Source organism: Metopolophium dirhodum, chromosome 1 (assembly GCF_019925205.1).
Source record: "Metopolophium dirhodum isolate CAU chromosome 1, ASM1992520v1, whole genome shotgun sequence".
In the NCBI taxonomy this organism is placed as follows: Eukaryota; Metazoa; Arthropoda; class Insecta; order Hemiptera; family Aphididae; genus Metopolophium; species Metopolophium dirhodum.
In genome coordinates, this window is record NC_083560.1 from 52,175,596 (window position 1) to 52,194,333 (window position 18,738).

At 28.0% G+C, this 18,738-nt stretch overlaps 2 protein-coding genes across 2 annotated transcripts in view; one reads left to right on the top strand and one right to left on the bottom strand.

Annotated features, from left to right (window-relative positions):
- The window catches only part of LOC132933939 (uncharacterized), a 292,866-nt gene extending 285,374 nt beyond the window's left edge, over nt 1-7,492 (top strand). The window contains exons 43-48 of the mRNA XM_061000219.1: nt 5-237; nt 603-830; nt 1,346-1,570; nt 2,072-2,615; nt 3,122-3,261; nt 3,426-7,492. Coding sequence (XP_060856202.1) covers nt 5-237; nt 603-830; nt 1,346-1,570; nt 2,072-2,615; nt 3,122-3,261; nt 3,426-5,630 — 3,575 coding nt within the window. The 3' untranslated portion in view covers nt 5,631-7,492. The remainder of the gene's footprint in view (nt 1-4; nt 238-602; nt 831-1,345; nt 1,571-2,071; nt 2,616-3,121; nt 3,262-3,425) is intronic.
- A 2,103-nt stretch (nt 7,493-9,595) lies between these two features.
- On the bottom strand, nt 9,596-14,706 carry LOC132935025 (uncharacterized). The gene is made up of 3 exons (XM_061001461.1): nt 14,432-14,706; nt 13,784-13,991; nt 9,596-10,878 (listed from the first exon to the last, which is right to left on the bottom strand). The coding sequence occupies exons 1-3, from the start codon at nt 14,513-14,515 to the stop codon at nt 10,700-10,702; spliced, it is 471 nt and encodes a 156-aa protein (XP_060857444.1). The 5' UTR covers nt 14,516-14,706; the 3' UTR covers nt 9,596-10,699.
- Nucleotides 14,707-18,738: the final 4,032 nt, after the last annotated feature.

The window sequence follows — 18,738 nt, forward strand, 5'->3', positions numbered from 1 at the left end:
ATAGGTTCGAGCTCAATTAATAAAAACATTGGACATAACTTTGTTCGGCCAATTGATGCAACAACTCAGAAAAAGCGTATATTTGATGCTATTGCAGCGTCTAGCATAATTTCTAACTGCACTGGTGTAGAGACGTCACAGTCTGCTGCAACATGGTCAGTAAATGATTTAACTAACTTTTTGGAAAACAAACAGATGGTTACTTGTACAGAGGACGAAGCTCGAATATTAATTCAGGTACGATGTATATTCCATAAATAGGTAATTATTAAATTACAATAACTTGTACCTTCGGAAATTATTATTTAGATAATATATTATCAACTATAGTAAATTCAAAAACTAATTATCGTTAAGTTTCCGATGACCAATGATTAAACTAATAGTAGTTGTAAATTTATTTTGATTTTCACGAACATATTTGGATTTTATTGTTCAAAAAACAGATGACAAATTAATTTTGAAATTTAGGCATCAACAAATTTAATTTGATGTCGTGAATTATTTAAGCAACTAATATTATTACTATAAACCTATTCAATATTTGAAAATATTAATTGTATTATATTAAATAGATCATTGTAATATTTTTTTTTTTACAGAACCATGAGCCAAACCCAGAAATCAGTGCACGAAACTGTCTTTCTTTCGAAGGATTTGCTAAGTTTATGATGTTAAGGAACCAAAGCGTGTTCAGTGAACCAGATTTTGCAGTCGAGAAATCTGATATGAATTTTCCACTATCTTGTTATTATATTGCTTCATCACATAATACATACCTTACTGGTCACCAGTTAAAAGGCGACTCTTCTATTGATCTTTACAGTCGGGTAAAATTGTAGATTAAGTAATACATTATAATTAAATTAATGGTTTATTATTACATAAAATATATTATTTTTAAATAAAATATCCTTTCTTTATGCTTATAATAACAAAAAATCAATAGTTTATTTTTGCGTCATTAGTATGGATGAAATATATTATGATTATAATGGTACAACGTAGTACGTACCAACTATATTATAACTCGTTCAATTCATCTTGGCCCTTGGCCTGACGTTACAGCTAATGTTTTATCAATTCAATTTACCATTTAAACATCCGTATAGCCACTCGCAATTGGAATATTGTATTACATAATATTCGGACCTACGATTTTTTGAAATCGTAAACAGTCGTCGGTGGCCGAGATAAACTGAACGAGTTATACATTTTTCATTGAATTAAATTGTAATAAACTTTAAACGAATCTAGTAAACAATCCACATTTTATAATTTTATAATATTTTATACTTAAGAAATATATTATTCCTCAAATGGATTTATGTAAATTGATTTTTAGGTATTGTTGGCTGGTTGTCGGTGTGTTGAGTTGGATTGTTGGGATGGTGACGATGGGAATCCATTGATCTATCATGGGCATACTTTCACATCAAAAATACCATTTCTTGGAGCTGTAGATTCAATTAATCGTTTTGCATTTGTATCTTCACCATATCCTGTCATATTATCTATTGAAAACCATTGTTCATTGGCCCAACAAGCTCGCATGGCAGAAATATTTGAGGTATTATATTTTACACATTTTAAGACTTTTCAAATTTTAAAATCGTCAAAGGATATTATTTTTGATTCGTGAGCAGAAATAAATGTTATTAATATAATTTAAAAAAGTGTTTATAATCTTATTATTTCTCAAAAATTCTTCGATGTATACCATACAAAATATACATCAAATTATACAAATATAATTTAAATAAACTCTATTATGTTAAAAAAATATTGTTTAAAATAAATTAATGATATATCTTTGTTTTTCAATTATTTTTCTCAGCTTAAATTTTGAGACATGCATTGATCGATAGTTTTATTACCAGATTTTAAGACAATTGTTGAAACTAATTAATCAATTCATAATAAATAACCTAAAAATTAAATTATAGCACAGAATGATTAATTTATTTGGTTTAAAAATTAATTATTATACAGTTATTTTAACAATATATTTGACTAAATGATAGCTATGAAATATTACAGATATATTATATTATGTATTTTTATTTTTCAGTCCGTTTTTGGTGAAAAATTGGTCAAAGGCTTTATGTTTGACACAGATTATGAGCCACAGCTACCATCACCAAGTCAATTAAAATACAAAATTTTGATAAAAAATAAGAAAATTGCACCACTAGAAAGTGAAGCAAATCGATTGAAAAATAATAATAGTAGTACAAAAAGTTCACAAGTTGTATCGTCACTTGCCAGCAACTATTCTAATGCAGGACCTTCTGTGAGTAGCAATAATTCTAATGTTGGACCTTCAATGACCATCAAGAATCCTATTGCCGAATCTTCAGTGGACATCAATCAGCATAATTTCGAATCTTCTGGGGCCAGTAGTCAAACTAATATATTACCTCCAGTAGCCAACAATAATCCTAATTCCGGGCCTTCGGTGGTAAGCAGTCATCCAAATGTGGGACCTCACAGAAGTAGTTCAGCTAGCGCTGGCACTGCGACCATTGATGATGTTGCTACGACCATCGAAGAAGAAGAAGAATACGAGGAAGATGATGAAGAATATGATGATAGCGATGAGTTGGACTTTAAAAGTAATACTGTATTATAAACGTATAAGTGATAGTTCAAATCAATCTACAATGATAATTTAAAGTCCGTTGAAAGTACTTATAATATTATGGCTACTTAAATTCGATAAGGTTTACCAACTTTTCTAGAAAATTATTATGATTTATTACTGCAATCAAATATAACGCTGATATACATTATACATATACATTTATATAAGCATTAATATTTATTTTATAATTTTATTCTTATAATATATATATATATATATATATATTAATATATATTAGGTATATTATATAAATCTAATAAAAAAATCAATTAATGTTTTTCAAATTATTCATTAAAACAATATTAAACTTATAGAATATAGATGATTAAATTTATACTTATGTACTATATATATTTATGGTCTTAGGTAAAATAGCATCAGGAATGATTAAAATTATTAACTGATTGATTATCATTTTATTTTTTTAGTAATCAGACTTTTAAATAAAATATATCTAATATTGAATTTACATTTTAGAAGATAGAACGGATAAGTATGGCAGAGGTCGTAATAGGTTTGGATCAAAGTCCAATGATAAATATGCTGAAGATGACAAGTCTAAAAAACACAACAGTCAGATTGCAAAAGAACTATCGGACATAGTCGTCTATACACAGGTAAACAAAACATCAGTGACCATTATTATTATTATATTAAGCTAAAGTATTTGTTAAGAAATAATTATTTTTAAATACTTTGTAGAGTTAATATAAGATTAAATGAAGTTTGTTTAATTTTGCTTTTATAATGAAATATAATAAATCCATAATATTTTTTTCAGGCAATAAAATTTCGTGGTCTTAATACTAGAAGTCCAAGCAGTTCGGTGAAAAATAAACGAAAATGTAATGGTAGTCTTTGTGGTCATAATGGTACTGTAGGAAGTACATCATCCGCTGGAGCTACATCCACAGAACACTACCATAGTCGTGGTTCTACTACGATAAACGCGCACCATCCATGCTATAAGTGTTCTTCCTTAAGTGAAAATTCGGCAAAAAAGCTCACAAAAAAACGTCCAAAGGATTTGATTGCACACTCTGAGACGCAGTTGGTACGCGTTTATCCGGCTAGTATGAGGATAGATTCATCCAACTTCAATCCATTAAATTTTTGGTCATATGGTGTACAGATGGCAGCACTAAACTATCAGTCAGAGGAGGCCACAGCTTCACACGTGAATGCAGCCATGTTTGAACAGAATGGTCATAGTGGTTATGTACTAAAGCCACGAGTGATGCACGATCCATCACACAAATTTTATCGCCAGTTCAACCCAACGGAAAAAGATTTTGATGGTTTGAATCCGATATGTTTTTGTATAAGCATTGTCTCTGGTCAGTTTTTATCGCCAAATGGAGGGACTCGAGCTAACGTATACGTCGAAATTGAAATAATCGGTATACCATCCGACAGCATAAAGAGAAAATCTAAAACTATATTTTGTAATTCAATGAATCCCGTGTGGGACGAAACATTTACGTATAACGTGATGTTCAAAGAATTAGCGTTTATTCGATTCCTTATAGTTGATGCCAGCACCAATCACCCGTTAGCGCAGCGTGTAGTACCACTAACAAGCATGCTGTATGGCTTTCGGCACATTGACATGCATAATATGCGTAACCGGCCACTACCACTTACCGCGTTATTTGTGTGTACTAGTAGCACAGAAGAAGCACCAAGATCTACTGATGACGAAAAGACATCTTCTACAACAGCACCAGCGGCGGACAACGGATCAATGAAAAACAATGGTCCATCAACGCACCGTAAAAAGTTCTATGTAATGGTTTATGGGGTATTCTCTGAAAACTCATATATCATGTTCAAAGTCACCCAGGATAGTACAGTAACAGACGTCATTAGGTTAGCATTAGACAAACGTAATGAGGGTGATGAAGAAATGAAAACATACGTGCTCATGGAGGAAGTCGGCCTTTCGTGGGAAGTGTCAAACAATGGACCTGGCAATAATAGTGATGATATGGGGAATAACACTAACGTCGTCACTGATGATGGTACCGATGATAGTAGTAGCAATAATAATAACTCTAAAAACAAGAAAAAGAAAAAGAAAAAGATAAAGAAGAAAAAACAGAAAAAAACCAAGCATAGACGAATCGGATGGAAAAATGGCGATGCACCCATGATAACACGTGTATTGGATTATAATGAGAAACCGTTGGAGGCGCAGTCACGCTGGCAAGGCAATGGGTACTTTGTACTAAAGAAGATCGGAGATGACCCAAGCAGCAGAGCATGGCTTATATCATTGCAATCAAGAAAATCAAGAAATGGCCAAGCAGGGTCATCGTGGGATGAAATACATACGTTCTTAGTGTGTATTTATAATGTTTCCATAGAAAGACCATACGTTATTCTTAAGGTACCAATAGGGTCAACTGTACAGGATATTTTAGCTCAGATTTTAGTCAAAGCCAGGCGAATGGAAAACCCTATTTTATTCATATTGGTTGAGGAACAAATGTGGGGCAGGACTGATATAAGATATAGGGTACTGGACGATGATGAGGTAGTGTATAACACACAAAACCAGTGGTCTAGAGTGGGCAGGTTCGTACTAGATGATCGTTGTGGTAAGGATGATTTATTAGGTGGTGGACTAGTTGCTAAGACATTGCGAACGTTTTTAAGGGTAATAAGGATCCAAAAGGGTATGGCTGCGGTAGGACGAGGTTGGAGAGCCTGTGGCTTGCCTACGTTGCCCGGCCATTGTTTACAACGTCCAGAAAATAGCAGGGAATACGTCATTAGGGAAGCGGCTCGGGCTCACAGGAAAATGATAGCAAAACACGAGAGAATGTGGCGGGCAAACTTAGAAAAAGGAGGTAGTGGTGACGGTGGTGGTGGCCTAGAACGTGGTTGTGATGATGACGGTAGTGGTGGCGAAGATGCTGAAGAAAGTACATTCACAGGGTTTTTAAAATCACCAGCCCAGCTATTCGGTTTCTTGGGATCCTGACATATGTTGTGTTGCTTTAGAAGAGCACGTGATAGACACGATATTGGCACTATGGTATGAATAAAACAACGTTTTTATCTCTCACCAGAATTTCTGAAAATGGAAATATGGAATGTTCGCTTATCCCCGTGTTCCCATCCTGTATTTAATCAAAAACATTTATCCTCCGATACTCCAATCCGCTCGGTGTTCTTCATTTCTCTTCACAGGGAACCGTAACATTTTCAGGGTGTAAGTAAATAAGTTATTAATACTTATATTTTGAGACGAATGGTATATTATAATATATACATTTATCTTCTTTTTTTGTGAGAACTTGTGTTTTAGCTGACATTTAATAATTTTTATCTTCTGATAAATATACATTTTTATTTATACAGCTAATTATCTATTTCAAAATTAGCCAAAGTTCAATGTTATTATATTTCATTGTTTTTGATCAATGAGTGATCATGATACAACCATTCGTTTAAATTAATAAATGTTATTTCAAAATATGAAACGAAAATATTGCTGTATTTTGATTTTATAATCCCAATTATTTTAAATGTATACCTTATCAATTATCTGTCATATGATATTATTTTGAGCTGAAAATGCCAAAGCTAGTGGATAGGTGTTAGTTTTAGAGGTCGTTGAGAGTTGAGACATCCAATTATTAGTGGTTTTGTTGTCATATGTAGTCATATATTTATAAATGTAACTGTATTGTTGTATTAAAACCAATTAGTTATTGGTCAGTTTTATAATAAGTTATATGTGTAAGACGTAATTTAAAAGTCCTAGTTAAAACCGATACAAATCTAGTCACTTTGTCAATAGAACTATATTTTTAGTAGGTACCCCCAACATCGTTTTTATGCATTGTTTGGATGTGTAACTAATATTGTTTTTTTAATTTTCTCAATAAAATGTGAAAATATCTACTACTGTATTTTAATACTACAGTATTTAAAGTTATATGAATTATTATTAATTTTGTTCTTAAAATTATTAGTATTACTATTATTATTAATTATTATCATTACTTTTATTATTATTTACTGTACACTTATCACAATAATGATTATTATGATTATTATTATGATAACTATTTTTATTATTATTATTATTATTATATTTTTTTTATATTATTACTATTATTATTATAAATACTATTATTATTACTATATATAAGTAATATATCTAATATTATCATCATCATTATCGTTTAATAAAACTATTATTATTATTAAAGTTTATATCTCATGACGAATAAATTTATAATTTTATAAGTTTATAAACCAGACTGTGCTGTAGTTAGTATTTTTAATAAATTAGGAAGGGCACTATCACATACCTATTAAATGTCACAAATATTGTCAAAAACATCTATGTTAAATTAATAAATATACATTTAATTTATAAAATCACAATATGCAGTACTTACAAGGAATTAGTAATACAATATTGCGAATTTATCATTTTTTTTCCAACGTGTACAACTTGATTTTGACAATAAATCTAGATATTTCTTATGGATATGTTCTCCTAGTGTCCTCCCTTGGCTATGGTACAGCAAACAGTTTTTATGATAATGACAACAATGAGATATCACTTATCGGTTATTTTATACGTGTTATTCTCAAATATGTGTTTTATTGAAGATATTATTATTGATGATATTAATGTTTATTAAATGACTAGTAATTATATACATTGTTGGGTGAAGTTCTGTCGAACCATGTTAACCTAAACCGATGTATTTTATTTATTGATGTTAAGATACTATTTATTGTTTTACTCATTATACCTATATTATGTTATATAATCTATATAATATTATTATACTTTGTAATATTATCACAACAAACTTATTTATTTATTCATATTTTTCGTTGGTCAACAGTTTCTCAACTATGCCTAAAATCTCCATTATTTTCCTCAAAAGTGTCACAGGGGGGGGGGGGGGAGGCAACCACCCTCACACCACAATGTATTGCTTTTTTTAATTATAAACATTGAGAATTATCTAATTAAAAATAATTATTTTTACTCCCTTCGCTTGTTGAAGAGTACCACCTAATATCCTAATTGATTATAATATTATGGTTCTCTCTGATAATCACATCATGATTCGTGAATGTAATATAGTATTCTTTAATGTTCATTGATTTCACATGCAAACTGTGACTGGCTCAATGTCGAGGCAGACTTAAACTCTACTATACAGGTGCATAGTATATTTCGCTGTTTTTTTTAATCATTAATTTCTGATTGATATTATGCGAGTTCAAAGAACAATTGATTTTGGAGGGCTATGAATAATTTTGGGGTCCCCTCCAGCTCCTCCTCTTTATGATTGTAAATCAATACTCAGAAGTTATTATACGAATGGCTTCACTATAATACAATTCCTTGTAACATGTATAATTTATATAGGTAGCGTGTTTTTATTTTGTACAGTAAATATATTTGGTTAACTGTTCACAATGGAATAGGTACCAAACCATCATTATGGAAATGATAGAAAACATATAAAATAAAAAATATACAGTCATTCAGAACTATATTATTTTAATAAAACATAACAGACAACTTTCGAACAGTGTTTCCAGTTTTAGCCACTATTGTAGGTAGGTTTAAGCGTATATCTAATCAAACGATATAGTATACCCTCGTGCTTCAAAAGTTTAACTGTGCTTTGGAATAGTAGGTATTTGTTATTAAATGATTTAAGATTTGTTTTTGTTATAAAATTGTACATACCACTATTCTGAAGGAACTGGAACGATTGACAAACATAAAGTCACTCAATTACAGAATAAACTTTGTTTTCAAAAAAATGCCCAATACACCCATAAATTGTTTGCGAATCGTTTCACGTGAAAAATTACCTCAGAGGCTACAGTTATAGTAGTTAAGAAACCATATTATATTTTATACGCACGATACTGTAAACCATATTAATTTATGGTTTTTGTTTTTTTTATACCTATCATTAAGACAACAAAAAAAAGAAGCCGTCAACTAGGTAACAGCATTTCTGCAGTACAGTCTGTATAATATATTTCGAGTGTACCTACCTCGTCATTAGGTGCTAAGTAGCTCACTGTAATAAATGTGTTAAATTTGAATTAAATGGTAAATAATTATATACGATAAAAAACGATTCTGATCAAAGATGGTCTAACTTTATGGTAACCAAGGTTACCAAACAATTAATTATTATAATAAAATCATCAAAATTGGGTTAGGTTATAAAATATTTGTTTACATTTTACTACCCGGATATTGTGCCACAAATGAAATATATATTTTTAAAGTGTATCCGGAGATCGTGCTATAAATGTGTAGGTAGCATAAAATATACGATTATGTAACTCTTATTAACTAATTATTATTTTTTTTCTAATACATGAAAATACATGGAGGGAAAATAATATTGTCACAAATATAAGTGTCAAAATCAGTAAATGTTGTTAATTTATTATTATGTGGTATTGCATTTATAAAAACCATTGCAACGCAGTTACCTACTTCTTCTGGATTTAAAAATGGAATTCCAAATATATTTACTAGCCATTTACCTATTTCAGAAGTTTTATCATTATATTCTTTACTTAAGACTACAGTCCGAGTTTTTCACCACCATAATTGAGCAACGTGTAATCTACATCCTACAATATCTATGTCAGCCCATGTATACTTAATTCCTTCTTGAAGTCGATAGTAACTTTTGTTGGCTTAAAATGGAATTTGTAAGCCATGAAACCATGATGAGAGCAATAAAGGATATAAAGGATAATTGCTTTTAATGTTTTATATAAGTATTTTTTACTACTTTTGACTTGATTAATTTTTCTTATTACCTGTCCAATTATTGTTCTCTGATAAAGTTTTACTTTTATAATGACATAATCAGAAGGTAATCTTTCCATAAATTAGAAATGAAATTTACAACATTGAAATCAATTTCAGTTCACATTATTTTATTATATAGGTACTATTGAACCAAACTCTGGTTATGATTATTTGGTTGGTTGATAAATAAAATATAAAAATTTGTTAGTTTCAAATAAATTAAATATTTTTATCATGATATCAAAATGTAAAATAAAGTATTACAGCTATTACAATATAATATATACTAGACAATTATATAGCAGCTTACAACGATTTAACCGTGGAAAAAACGACATTGTAGTTACGCGTAAGAGTATATTAAGAGACTAAATTTAACGTACAAATTAATCTAAATTTGACAGTAGGTCCTGCGCGTAATTGTATCAAAACAATATGTGCCATATGTAGTTATTATGAGAAGCAGAACTATTGTTATTATAACATTTATTATTTGTGTAGTATTTTTACCGGTCCATCGAAATATGTATTTCCCATAATAGTTGTGACTTGTGACGCTCTTTACTGAGGGCACTCGTGACTACGTGAGCTGACCCCAGTAATAAGCAACGACAAATAATTATAAAAAACATTTTACTTTAGGTAAAGATAAAATATATTCCATAAACTAAATAGCATATTATCAAAATACAGTTGTTAATTGGTTATATGTATTTCGAGGAATTCTATAAGGTACCTATAAAAAAAACAATAGTGATCAATAATGATAGGCAACTGAAAAACGTACCAACGGTGTAGTATTATAATACACGTAGGTGTGTAATTTTGTGTAGGGTGAAAACTGAAAACTGAGGGGTGATAAATAGGAATTGTTCTAACAAAAACATTTGACTAATTTTTGTGTGAAAAAGTAAACCAAGAAACTTATAAGAAAAAAAACATTCTTCATTATGTCATAACCGTTTGCATAAAGCCATTGTGTGAATAATAACGATATCGTTAAAATATTTGTTCATATTAAATTGTTTCTTTCTTTGTTTTGGAAATTATGCAGATTAAACATGGAACTCGCTTGTTAACGGCCCCTATAATGCTATTTAATTTATTTATGCTACTTCAGTATAAAATTAATCGTTAATGTGCACGTCGTAGCTGTAAACAGTGTTTTGGAAATTATTAAATTTAACATAATATTAGATATGAAATAACAATATGTTGGATCATGGCTATGATAAATTGTTCACCACAGTTAATGATTCTGAAATGTTACCGATTGACGTTTGAACGTGAGATGTCGAAGATTTGATTGTTGATGATGTTTGCAATTTAATAGACCTTTCTGGATTGTTGGATTGATCGTTGGTCTTATGAGTGTTTTGTCCTTCAGATGTAAATCTCCCATTATCTGACAAAAATCAAACAAGCATACGTATTAAAATAGCGTACTAAACACCATACAGCATTGAAGTTGCGAGGTAAGTTAATATTATATAGACGGTTTACAATGTATTGAATTGATATCATTAGCTTGTAAATTAGGACATAATACTTGTAAGATAGATTTTTATATTAGTGTCTACATGGATAGATCTCAACTTGTGTTTGTTGAAATGAAAAATGTAGAAAACTTGTATAGTAAAGGTATTATTATAACACCTTTATTTGGTGACTATAAAATTGCAAATACAATAAAATAAAATAAATTGTAAATATTAATGTGTCAACCTAAATATATATATATATAAATGAATGTTTGTGTGTGCGTCTTTAATGCATTTCTAAACGGATGGGCCGATTTCGATGAAAATTGGTACAGAGATAGATTCTCTGGGAAGCAGATATGCTAATTTAAAAAGGATAAATTCCACCCAGGGAGGTGCTCAAAGAAGAATTATGAGATTTACGATAGAAATTTTTGTTTGTAAATGGTTCCTATTTGTTTTAATAATAATTATTATTATTCAACTGATAAGACTGTTAGCGTAGTGTCATTTCTATGTATTTTAGTACAGAATGTCTCAAATTGAACTACAGTTTTGGTGGACCAATTTTTGGCATTGTTTTTTTTTTTGGAAATTGGAATAATAAATTGTAATTATTACAATTTATATAAAAGTTACCTATATTTATTAACCATGATTTTGTTTGTTCGATGCATAGGTTGTATAAATTAACAATAATAATCAACTGAGAAATAGAATAATACTATATGGGAAATCTCAAAAACGTATACTTTTAATATAAGTATATGTTTACTACCTTGTTTATTGAAATTTCATAATAATGGATATTACATAGAATTTATTGCAAGGATAAAAGAGGAAATAAATATATATATGCAGTCCTCGATTATTACGATATCATGACGTTTACAACAAATGTTCTAAGTAATTTTCGAAATACACCCACTATACGTCAAAATCAAAATAATTAAGTTTTGAATAATTCAAATTTATTAAATTAATTTTTTTATTATCCATGAACAATAATTAATTATCCATTTCATTTATTAATATATACCCAAGTGATAATATTATATTGTGCACTTGTGCTAAATGTTTCCTTAACTCGTATTATAAAAACAATTACCTATGCACAACACTAGTACACTACATCATGCATATACGATATACCTACTACATGCTAGAACATCGATACTAAATATTTAGCAGTTTTAAAATATTATAAAGCATCAATGATAGTTTAGAATATTAAATTATATAACAATGTTATACATATCGCATGACATTTAATTTTTTTTCGTCCCACTTAAGTGGATTGAAAAAGCCCGTTTTAAGGAGTTCGATATTATAGTAAAATTTACTATAATATCAAGAGTACTTGCATAATAGCCGCGTGACTATGTACTTTGTAAGTATAATTATCGTTTATGGTAGGCAACGCATAACATTATAACAATGTCATGTAACTTCCACATGCACATGAACATGTAACTAACACCTGTTTTTCACGACTAACATTTTTGGTTTTCGTAAAATTAAGTATATCCTATTGTATCGCGATTGATGAGTTTATTCGATAAAGCTTCTAAAAACAAATTTGAATTCATTATTAGTTTCACTTAAGAACTATTTTCTCACTTTCTACATTTTTAGATTCTGAACGGAAAAATAAATGTATTGACTTTGCAGTTCAATGTGTGTTTTTTTTTAAAAAAAAATGCTTAGATTTTCAATTTTGATAGTACTTATTATTGGTAGTAAATTCAATCAAATTCGTTCTTCGGGGAGCCATAAATAGAACTTTCCAGTATTATTGAAAATATTCTTGAAAAAAAAAAACTTTAAGGAAACGGGAATTTGTAGGTAACGAATAATTAAAAGGTAATTATAGATATTTTATATATTCACAATTTTTTTTAGTTTCTTTTTTCAAATAAATAAAACATTTTTCCACTGTAAAATAGCAATACTCTATTGTACAGCAAAACGTATACCTACTTCCCCCTTTTTTTTCATAATTGCATAAAATACATTTTAAAATTTATGAAATGATATGATTTTATAATCAATTACAGGGGAGGTTAAATGTTAAAAAATTAAAAAGTGTAGAATATGATTCCTAATAAACATGTTGAACCAGTAGCAGATTTTCAACATTTTCCGGGGGAGGGGTCCTAAAAAATAATATGTATTTTAAATGTATTATTTTTATTTTTATAAAATTAATTAATTATATATGTATATATCAGTGTCAGGGTGGGAGGGGTCCCCCCCCCCCCCGTAAATCCGCCACTGCGTTGAACAATTTAAATCTATTTTCAGAAATCTTTCTCGCCTTACTAGTGGATTAATTTTATATATAAAACGTGAGAAATTGAGAACCATATGTTTAGTTACAGGATACCTAATATCCGATTGCAAAATAACAATGTAGTCGATTGTGATTTATATAAAAACGTTGGCGTTTTTCAATAATCTACTCCAAAAATTATTTTTGAAAGGTATAAAATATTATCATAACAAAAAAATGTAATATGTTAGTTATAGCAGTATTATATATTAAAATTCTATATAATTTGATGTTTATGTATGTTTCATTGTTATTCAATATAGCTATTTTCGGAGAAAATAATTTGAAGGATATAAATGAAGATATTTATTTTTTCAGTTATAATAGTATATCGGAATGCGTTTTTACTATAGGTACCTACTCTAGACTGCCATAAATTTTATTTTTATACATCGTTAAGAATTTGAGCATCAAAGACAGTAAATATCAAACGAAAATTACATTAAAATAAACGCTGAGAATTTTACAGAATTTTTTTATTTCATTTGTTTTTTTACCTGTATATTCGTGATCAGCGCTATTAGCAAAAACGTATTCACCACCAGTCCTTTGTAACGCCATAACCAACCTTTCAGCGTTGGGCGTTTGAGTGTTATTAGCAGCGTGTGGGTTCCAGATAAAAACATAATACGCAGACAACATGGTCGCCACAGTAGACACGGACACTAAGTATGCAATGACGGTCATTATTCGAATAATTTTGATCTGTGGAAAAATTTAAAAATATTATGATCATGATTTAGGTAAAAAAACGACCAGATAATATAAAATACGTATGTAAATATTTTATTAACTTTTTACGGTGATTGTTATTGTAACACGTTTTGATGTGCTGTTTCATCATAAGCAGTCAATTAATTGTCATTTTAATTTAAAACTGTCATTTTTAAAACTTCATTGTTTTACATTATTTACATAACATTTTTGAAACGCATTTAACACTTGAACGTTTTCATTTATAATAAACAAAATTACACATATTTTTATCGTTTTTAACTTTTTTACTTCATGAGACGTTTTGAATAAAAACTTTAAAATAAAACTAAAAAGTGTATTTGCAACAAATAAATCTTTCACTTCGTGTTATGTTTACCAATCTATTGGCGCATTTATTTATAATGTATAATAATTGTATAGGTACATACTTTTTTTTCTTTTTTCTGTGCCAACATTCTTTGTTTTGTCACTTCTTCCTGCATCGCTATATCGTCCCCTTGATCGTTATTCATTATTACTGTGTTGAGTTAATTCACAATAAATATCAATAAAACCAATTTAGTTCAATTCAGTATACAACTCGACGTGGTGATATGCAATTATTTACAGTACACAATAAATATTGGAAAACGGAGAAACAGAGTATTGTTTATTAAAAATGATCGATACACAATTGAGAATAGACCTCGTTGACCATTGCTAAGTCTCGACTATCAAATAAGGTTTAAAGAAAAAAAGCAATAGCCACTGTCTTTTATGGGATTTAAAGCGCATGACCCTTATATAATAGTTGAAGCCATTATTAGTAAGCTAGTTAATTCAATCATAGCGGATTGTCTACCTACAGCGGGTGAATAACTTAGTCACGACTCCACCAACATGAATGTTATATTAAATTATAACCTTCTATAAAATAAAAATAAAAAACAACATGCATAGTATATAACATAAAATATTAATCAATGAAAATGTATACATTTATCTGATTAGAAAAATGTACCTACGCCACAAAATAAAATAAAGATTCAAAAACAAATAAATGTAGTTACACATAAGTGGTATACGACTTAATAAGTTTTTCTCAATTCTATTTCGACATGAAATTAAACACACGTGCATATTTTTTGGTTTTAATAAATATTTACCAAAAATAATTCATACATTTATGTTAAAAGTAAATTATCTTTAATTGGGCTCCGTGAGATCTCTATTCATTAAGTTAATGAAAAATAAAAATAAACAATGCAATTTATTTCCCAAATACTTAAGAAAAAATTATCATATATTTTTATTCGAATACTATATTATTATGTAAAGAACTAAAGACTCAATATATAGTTTTAAAATCAACAGCGTTTATCCCTCCATGTGTAATAGTCCATTCAGAGTTTAACAATCAATAAGCCACATGGCATTATGTAATCATATGGTTTTTTTTTTAAATTTATAATATTTGATTTTTATGATTTAATTTTAAAAATAAAATAAAACACATACTGTACTTATTTTCGTATTCTTAAAATACGGATAGACTGTACAACTTTTAGAAAAATGTACATTTTAATAATTCAGAATGCAATATAGGCATTTGGAATCATATTTATTTCTGTTTTGATTAAGTCCATAGATATATATTTTTATAAGCAAATAGTGTTAAATTAAATTAAATTCACTAAGTTTAACAATTTACGTTTAAATTTTTTAGACTCTATATTGATTATACATCGATGTGTGTGTGTGTTGTTATTTTTTTATATATACATATTTACACGATTTCTAATACAAAAAAGCGGGTAGGTGGGTGACGATCTGCTGTAGCGTAGGTTAAATGGATGGTGTTATATTTGAATTCAATTATATAATATTGTTGTAAAACAAAAAACGATTCTGAGCGGAGACGGTTTTGTCAGCCTATAGGATATTTTGAATTATCTTTATATTGCTATTATTAATACGGTAGCCGTCGAGTTGAAATAATATTATTTGCATATTATCATATTTTTATATAATGATATAGTTTAGAAGTTTCAAATACACACAAATAATATTATTAAATTACAAGAAAATAACTAAAATTGTTACTTTTGGTTATTTAATATGTATCTACGTCTAAATTTTAACTTAAAATGACTATAAAAAAACTGTAAATATAAATTATTTAGATTTTTCGTTATAGAATTAACTACTTAAGTGGAGCATTATTTTCAATTTTCAATCCCTTGCTATAAAAGTTGAACACCTTATACATCTTCAACTTAAAAATAATTCGTAAAATTCAATTTGAAATGTTTCGTCAAAAATGTGAACTTAATTTTAAAAAAAAATCTTGCGTAAGTGTTTTTAATATTTTCAAATTGATGTTGTAGCAATGTTTAAGAAGCTTCGTAATAAAATTTAAAATTTTTGAATTAACGCATACTATTTTATTTTCATTTATAGAAAAAAAACTAAAGAAAATTAAAATTTTAAGTTGTCCGTAAACAACTTAAAAAGAGTCCAAATATTTTGAAAATATTACTAAGTATAACAAATTATAAAATACATATTTTGTGTAAATTTCAAGTATCTACGGTTGTTTATTGTTGAATTGCAACAAATTAAGAAAATCACTCCAAAAGAAATCAAGTACTATAGGAACTAATAAACATTTAATATGACTTTCCGGTAGACATATTTTTTGATAAAGGTAAACAACATTATGTGGAATCATGTATTACATTTTAAAATCTTAAATATAAAAAGAAAATTTTTATGAACTTCTAACTCAAAATAAATTGCAAATTATCCTGATTTTTACGAATTTTGTCAAAATTCTAACTTTAGACGCTCATAAAAAGATATTGTGGATTTATTTTTTATTGGCATTAATTTAAAAAATACTAATACTAATTGAAAATTTCATATGCTTATAAATACCTCAAAATATGTAAAAATATTTTTGAAAGTTTTATGGAGTATAGAAAATACTAATATAAACATTCAGTACAACTGTCATTTATCTACGGTCATTTTTTTTTAAGTTATACCAAAAACCAAAATCAATTTATCGAAACCTGCATACAAATTCCCGTTTTTCCTTAATTTGTTTTTCCTGGCACTTTTATAACTACTGGGTTTTTTTACATTTTTACTTCCAGAATGCACCAACTAGATTTAATTTCCCACCGGAAAAAAATACTGAAGTTGAAAATCGAAGCATTATTACGACTACGCATTATGTACACAGACAAAAAGAACAAATAACACATAATTTTAAGATCAATACATTCATCGCTCCACTCAGAATCTAAAACGCTTTGATTTTCAATATGTTATCTATACTTTCTGAAAGAAAATTTAAGCTAGTTGGTACATTAAAAATTAAAAATTCCAAAGTACTTTTCTTAATAAGGGAAAGAAACAAAAAAAATAGGGTACAGTGGAATTTTTACTCAAAACCAGTTTTTGTTAATGTCTATTATTTTATATTATTGTATCTAATTCAAAAACTAATTACTGTAGATATTTGAACTTTTCACCAAATGTTTAAATTTATAATTTTTATATACCATACAATTTTAAAAATATTTTGACTATTTTTGAGCTATTTATAGACATTTTTATTAAAATTACTGTCAATTAATAATGTAACACTTGGTCAAAGTCTTGAAGATTTAAACCAAAGTTAATCATAAGTTGTTGTTAGTGGAAATTTAAAAAAGAATTGCGTAAGTCCACAGATTTTTTTTATGAGCGTTTAAAGTAAGAATTTTGACAACACTTACCAAAATTACAAAAATTTACAAATTATTTGAAATTTGAAATTTAAAAATAATAATTTATTTATATCTTGTATATAAAAATTCGATCAAGATTCCCCATAAGTTTTCCTACCTTAAAAAAAAGAAAAAGTTTACTGGAAAGTAGAATTAACTTTTTATGAGCGTTTGAAATCAAATTTGTTCGACATTGATTGGTAAAATCATCTACAAATACCATTAATATTATATACTCGGATGGTTTTCTAATTTTTAATTTTTAACTGTGATAAAAAAACCGATAAAAATACTTGACAATTTTATTAAATGTTTATCTTATCCTTTACTATACATGATAAAATTTAAAAACGTTATTATTCGGTTTTAGTTATTTATGGACATTAAAAATTTTTTTTTGTTTTTCTTTAATACATTTGAGTTAAAAATGTTCTATTTTTATCTAAGATTTGAAATAAGATACCCTATTAGTTCTTATAATATCAGTTGAAAAATATTAAAGTTACATATGCACGATTTTTTTTAGAAGCATTTTAAGTTCAAATTTTGACAAAGTCTCGAATGCTTGAAAATTATTTTGTAGTTCAAAACGTATATAATGTTCAATTTGTATAGATTATGTTTTAAAATTTAAAACAAAGTTTTTCATAAGAATTTGATAATATTGTAAACAGGGTTTTTTTCCATATACATTTTTAGTTTATATTATGACGAAATAAGATATTTAAACGTGGAATAATGATTTGAGTTATGTTTGTTGTAATTAAAAAATATTTGAAGAATATTAGATATTATAATATTATATATACACAATGACATTTTAAGTGCAATTTTTTTTTGGAAAATCTTAATTCTACCTACTGTATTACTAAAGTATAATTGTAACATAAATTATTTAAATAAGTAACAACAATATCATATAATATACTTAGTAATATTATAGGCTAACTACCCGCCTTCGCTCAGAATATTTTTATCGT

Coding starts and splice junctions, on each gene's coding strand:
- LOC132935025 (XM_061001461.1), bottom strand. CDS start 14,515: ATGAATAACGATCAAGGGGACGATATAGCGATGCAGGAAGAAGTGACA. Junction 13,992..14,431: donor CACAGAAAAAAGAAAAAAAA/GTATGTACCTAT, acceptor ATTTTTCCACAG/ATCAAAATTATTCGAATAAT. Junction 10,879..13,783: donor CGCTGATCACGAATATACAG/GTAAAAAAACAA, acceptor GATTTTTGTCAG/ATAATGGGAGATTTACATCT.